At 38.4% G+C, this 6,119-nt stretch overlaps 1 protein-coding gene across 1 annotated transcript; it reads right to left on the bottom strand.

The window, feature by feature from the left end:
* Nucleotides 1-884: 884 nt before the first annotated feature.
* Nucleotides 885-2,760, bottom strand: LOC128781017 (olfactory receptor 10A3). Its single transcript, XM_053925076.1, has one exon. It carries the CDS (start codon nucleotides 1,894-1,896, stop codon nucleotides 952-954), a length of 945 nt encoding a protein of 314 aa, XP_053781051.1. The 5' UTR covers nucleotides 1,897-2,760; the 3' UTR covers nucleotides 885-951.
* Nucleotides 2,761-6,119: the final 3,359 nt, after the last annotated feature.

Genomic DNA, 6,119 nt, shown 5'->3' with positions numbered 1-6,119 from the left:
CAACATAAAATTGGGGGCAAAAATTAAATGTTTCAAATGTTGCTGGGTGAGAAATTATTTCATTTTTTCACTCATGTGATGGTTAATGACATGACTCAAGGCCATGGAAAACATGCACAAGTAATTAATCACTTAGTTTCCCATAATAAAGAAATGAATCGACCTGTGTTTATAAAGAAAGTATCATAGCATTGGGGAGCCTACAAAGGGACATTTAACAAAAGTCTCAACAAAGAGTGGTCTATGGCTGAAAGATATACAGACACCATCAAGTGAGATATCAAGGAACTATCCTGTAGTTTCTGGTAACCAACCTTGTGATGAGTATCTAAAAAACACCAAAGATTTTTGTTTTGAACAATAACATGTGTGAGTCCAGGATGTAGAACTAGTGTGGTCTTCCCAAAATGACTATACTTATTTAGTCATTCATGGAACAGGTTCTAACTCCAGAAATAAAGATTTCCTCAACTTGTTGGTCTCTTGAAACTCTACCCTATTCAAGGGCCTTCAGGTCCATCTGGAGTTACAATCATTTGGAAGAGTAATTCTACAGTAGCTATTAAATGTATAAGTGCATGCACTCCATCCGATTAGGCCAACTTTGAGGAACCTGTCATACAGAAATAAAACAACAGTATCAGGACATTTGAAACGATGTGTTTGTTGGAGCTTCATCTTGGTGACAATAATTCAGTAATGACCTGGATGATCATAATAGAGGAATTCATAAAGAATTGTTTTATATGTTATAGAAACTTATATACCCCTGTGAAATGAGTGACAACAGTACACGATCAAAAGGGAGCCCTGATAGATTATTGGACTTCAAAAACTCAACCAATGAAACACACTCAAGCTAAGAAATGCAAACTTTCCCAACATTTATTAAAATTAAAACAGTTCAGTCAGACAATGACCAAATGAATATTTCATGGCTTCCCAGCACAGTCAGAGAGTGTGTACGTCTACTTGTCTTCGCCATAATTTCATCAAAGCTCTTTTCATCTCACTGTTTCGCAAGCTGTAGATCAGTGGATTCAGCAGAGGTGTAAGAAGTGAGTAAGCCAAGGACATCAGTTTCTTGGTTTCTGGGGAGTAGCCAGATTTGGGTTGTAAATAGGTCATACTGGCTGTGCCATAGAAGAGGGTAACTGATGTGAGATGGGAAGCACAGGTGGAAAAGGCCTTCTGCCTCCCAGTGGTTGATGGCATCTTCAGGATGGCAGAGAGGATTCGAATGTAAGACAAGAGTATCAAAAAGAAAGGAACCATGACGGCCAAAACAGTGCCAGTGACTGCATAGATTTCAAACAAAAACGTGTCTTCACATGCAAGCTCTAGCACTGCTGGGGTTTCACAAGAGATATGATTAATTTCATTGGGGCCACAGAATGGAAAGCTAAACACCCAGGATGTCTGCACAGTAGCCACCATGATTCCAGAGACCCATGAGAACATTACTAATTTCATGAAAACACTTTTGTTCATAATCATTGGGTAGCTCAGAGGATGACAGATTGCAGCAAATCTGTCATAAGCCATTGTCCCCAGGAGAAAGCATTCAGTCACACCAAAAAGAAGAATGAAATACATTTGTGCAAAACAACTCACAAATGAAATTGACGATGTCTCAGTGGAGAGAACCACCAGCATTTCAGGCATAATGACTGCACTGAAACTCACTTCCACCACAGACAAGTTCAGGAGGAATAGGTACATGGGAACGTGGAGGCTCTGTTCCAGGGAGATGATGACTATGATCATGGCATTTCCTATCAGGGTCACCAGGTAAACAACCAAGAACACCCCAAAGAGCTGCTCTTGCAGTTCGGGAAAGTTTGCAAAGCCCAGGAGGATGAACTCAACCACAGAACTTTGATTTTGCCGTTTCATTTCAGTAGTAGAGCACGTTTCTCATTTATGGACATACTATTCGAGTTACGAAGTCATTGTCCAACCCCAGAGTCAGTGTCTACACTTACCCCAGGTATATTTGGCAGATGATGTAAAAAAGAACTCTCCTGGACAGGGACTCAGTGTGTCAACTTGGAGAATGGCCAGTTACTCAGATTAATGAATCTTTCAAATAGAAAGGAGGAAGTAAAGATTACTGCCTCAGAAATCTTGTCTGTGAAGTACAAATATGTCAGAATTCTTTTGCACCTTTTACATTATGTAGTTTGAAATTACACATAGCCTTAAAACAAAATAAGTGTTTTATAACTTACATTCCATCTTCATGCCATTTCTATGAGTATCATTCATTTTTCTCAAGTTGAAGTAATATAAAATGTAAGACTACAAAAGAATAAATATAAAAAGTGGACAAATGCAAAAAAATACCCACAAAATAACAACTTAATAGTTCAAAGTTACATCAAAGTTGTTTTATACTTATTGCAAATACTTATCATGCTCAAAATAGATGTGTGTGACAAAGCTGAATATGAAAATGCCACAGGAACTCACAAAGGGGGTTCTACTTCAGATATGCCTATCTTAAGTGATCTGTAAATAATGTGAATTGCCTCTGGGATTATTAGTTTATCCATAGACTGGTCATAGCCAATTACATTAAGATTGGACTACATGGGAATTTTAAGAGCCAGTTTTCTCTGGCTCATACATGTGACCATGATGATTTAAGAAAAGTCCAATATAGGTCATTCTGAAAACATTTTCATTGTTTCCACTCTCTCCTTCTCTTCCTCCTTTCTCTCCTCCAATTTGCCTTCTCATGAAGAAGTTCGCTTCATCATCAACTATTCAACACACACTGATTAAGCAACTAGCGTTTTCTAGGCTCAGTAATCTCAGGCACACATTTGATCTTACAACTCATCGAGACCAAAAGTACAACATATACTAGTGAGGCATTCCACCCTTCCCTCACTACCCTCTAACTGCTCACATGATACCTTGCTCTATTTTCTCCAGTACCACCAAATGACATCATACCTATAAATATGTAGTTAACATATAACTGTAAATTTATTGACATCTATAGGTTAAATAGGATAATTTATATATAACTAAATGTATTTTTATATATAGTAATATAAAATCTAACTATATCATTAAAACATAAATTCCAGGACTCAATGATTATTTTTGTTCTTTGCTACACTTACAATGTCTAACACAGTCCCTGACCCATAATAAATGCTAGATCAATATTTGATGAATAAGGGGAAAAATGAGGAAAATCCATAATCTTAACTAGAGTGTCTTTAAAAAAGTGAAGCCAGCACTCAGAACTTTCGACAAGCACAAGGAATAACAAGTGTGTTAGACATTCCAAAGAGGATGAGATAAATTCTGAATAAGTTGTGGGGTGGGGAGGGGTGAATAACCATAACCATAGATGTCATCAGTGGATGTCATTTTGCTGGAAGCAGAAAGTCAAAAGGAGGGATGAGCTGCACAGGTAGAGGTACCAGATGACACATTACTCTTACAATAGAGGCCTACTGTCCTTTGTGTGATGTTTTCCAAACCAGCAAACACACCCTGGGAGGTGAGAAACCCAGAACACAGTAAGGACAAAGTAAGCTGAAGTCATTTAATGTTTTCTGAGTGCAGAGCATTACCACATTAGCAGGCAGAAGAAGGCAGGCTGGTTTATTTCTCTGCTTGACCACGATCATCCAGTAAAATTAGATGGCTGTGTGAACCACAATATTTATCATTTGGATATCAAAAAATCACCTAAAATTAGTAAAATGTAGTCACAGGATCAAACATTTAAAACCCATTTCTAATGGGAAAAAAAGAATAACACATATTCAGTGGCTAATATTTAAAAAGGGATAGATTTTTTTAAATCAGAGAATTCGGGGTATCATATAAATACAGAAGGAAACCTTTTAGGACTCACTGTGAGCGAGCTATGGAACAGAACGTTCATGAGTGGTGAAGAGCAGATGCCCACAGATGCTCTATGTTCTCTGTAAGTTAGAACAAGACCCTCAGGCCATCTGATCACTCCCTTCTCTAGATTTCATCCTTGCAACTGAAAAAGAGAACAGTTAGACTTATTTACCAAGTTCCCATCCAGTTGCAAACCAATAAGATTTAGTGATTAGTTCATGCAAAATACTTCTACCCCTAATTATTGCCTGAACTCTGGTTTAAAAACAAGAGGAAAACAAAAGGCATCCAAACCAAGAGTCTACTGATTCAAAAGGTTCAGCTGTGTCTCGTGATCCTGATCATAGAGAAATCCCTTCAACTGCCTCTCCAACTATCAGGGAGAAGAACTATACATGGAAAACCCACCATCAGGCACACAAGCAGAAGCTGCACTTTCTTCCCTACTGACTCCATCTCTTTTAGTTTCCCACTACTGTATCAGGAGCTCTTCCTCTAGCCAAAGCCACCTTCTTGTACATACAACTCAGTGATTTAGTGCACTGATTCTAGAAGATTATATGACATTGAGCTCTATGCCCTGGAGAATCCCTCCATGGGGAACATGAAATCACATCAAAAACACTTTTCCATATTCTCACATAATAACTAAAGAGGCTTGAACTTGGCCCCTCCAAGGAGAAAGCTCAAGAGCACAAACCTGGAGCCATCCCTCCCTCACATCCCTACAGGGAACAATGCCTCTTCCCTCAACAGACTGGGTTTCACACTGATATCATTCAACAATAGGTGAGAGCAAAGGCTGAATAAAGGCTGTAAATGGGGAAAGAAGAGAGTGGAGGGATGAGGGGTGAGGGTGTGACACAGGCAGGGGAGCTAGAGATAGGGCATCTGATTAGGTGGGTTCAGAGTTTGGTTGTGGTCAGAATCAAGTGAAGGCAGTCTATGGAAGCTTTGTAGAAAGCCTGGATACCCCACCCCCATGCAAAAACTTTTCATCATTTCTAGTAGAAATATAGAGTAACTGAAAACTTTTCAGGAAAATGAGGTCATTACACTTGTTTTCATAGATAGCAATTTCAAAGTGGAGTCAAACAATCTGGATAAGTTCAAGTGATTAGAGGAAGTCATTTAGTTCCTCTGAATCTGTTACTTTGTCCGTAAATAAACATAACGTCATTAATGTCATGGATTATATGTGAGAGCCAAGAACTCAGGGATTGGTCCAAACTGGCTGGAACAATTGGTAAGCCATTGGCTCAGTCCCAGCAGAGTGAAGAGACAAATGAGTCTGCAGGCTTGGCTTTCTCCAGAACTGGGTGATGTGGCCAGATTACCTTTGTCTACTTATCATTGCCACATGCCTGCAGTAGGATGTGTTCCCAAGGAAATGAACCCTGCCAGGCAGCAATAAGGCTTCTTTCTATGTGATCTGTGTCCAATGGAAAACATACCAATTATCCTGAGGAAAGGAGGTTTCCAATCACAGATCTAATCCAATGACCCTTCCCATAACACTCTCCATGGTCAGATAACACCCATGTGTGAACTAGTCACCTGCACCAGGTGTGAGAAATGCTGCCCATGATCCAGGCCCCATGAAACCTCATGAGCGCTTGGATCATACTGCTGTGTTGTATTTGTTGGTCAGTAATGGCAATGCAGTGATGTGTGCTCTCTGAGAAGTCATCAGGGTGTACAGTCACAATTTTTACACTTTCCTATGTGTGGATCGGACTTCAATGAAAAGCGTAGAGAAAAACTTCAGATACATGGTAATGGGGTAAAAAAGGAAGGAGTATGAAACTGGAATTCCTACCCAATAGTACTAGTGAATTGACAAAACAAAAATCCAAGTGTGCAAAGTTTCACTTCTTCCTCAATGATTGACACACAAAATAGATAAAAAGACACACAGATGGTAAGACTTTATTAATAAATTCTGATTTACCAGATGATTATGAGAGTAAATATAAGACATAAACAACTTTTTATGCTGCTAAATGTATATTTTCCTGATACATTTATGTAATATTCATAAAAATTGATTATGTACTTGTCAGAAAGAAAATATTAATAAAGTTAAATACTTGGCAGTCATATACATGACAGACATTTCAATAAAACTGCAAAACAACAACCACTTATAGAAAAAGAAAGCTAAAGTCTTTAAAATGTTTATGTAATCTGCAAATATCTCTCAGGTTAACAGGAAGTCAGAAATGAAATATAGAATAATAATAAAA

The sequence above is a fragment of the Desmodus rotundus genome, chromosome 5 (genome assembly GCF_022682495.2).
Source record: "Desmodus rotundus isolate HL8 chromosome 5, HLdesRot8A.1, whole genome shotgun sequence".
Classification (NCBI taxonomy): Eukaryota; Metazoa; Chordata; class Mammalia; order Chiroptera; family Phyllostomidae; genus Desmodus; species Desmodus rotundus.
Note: the sequence above shows the minus strand (reverse complement) of the source record. Positions and strands in the feature narration are given on the sequence as shown.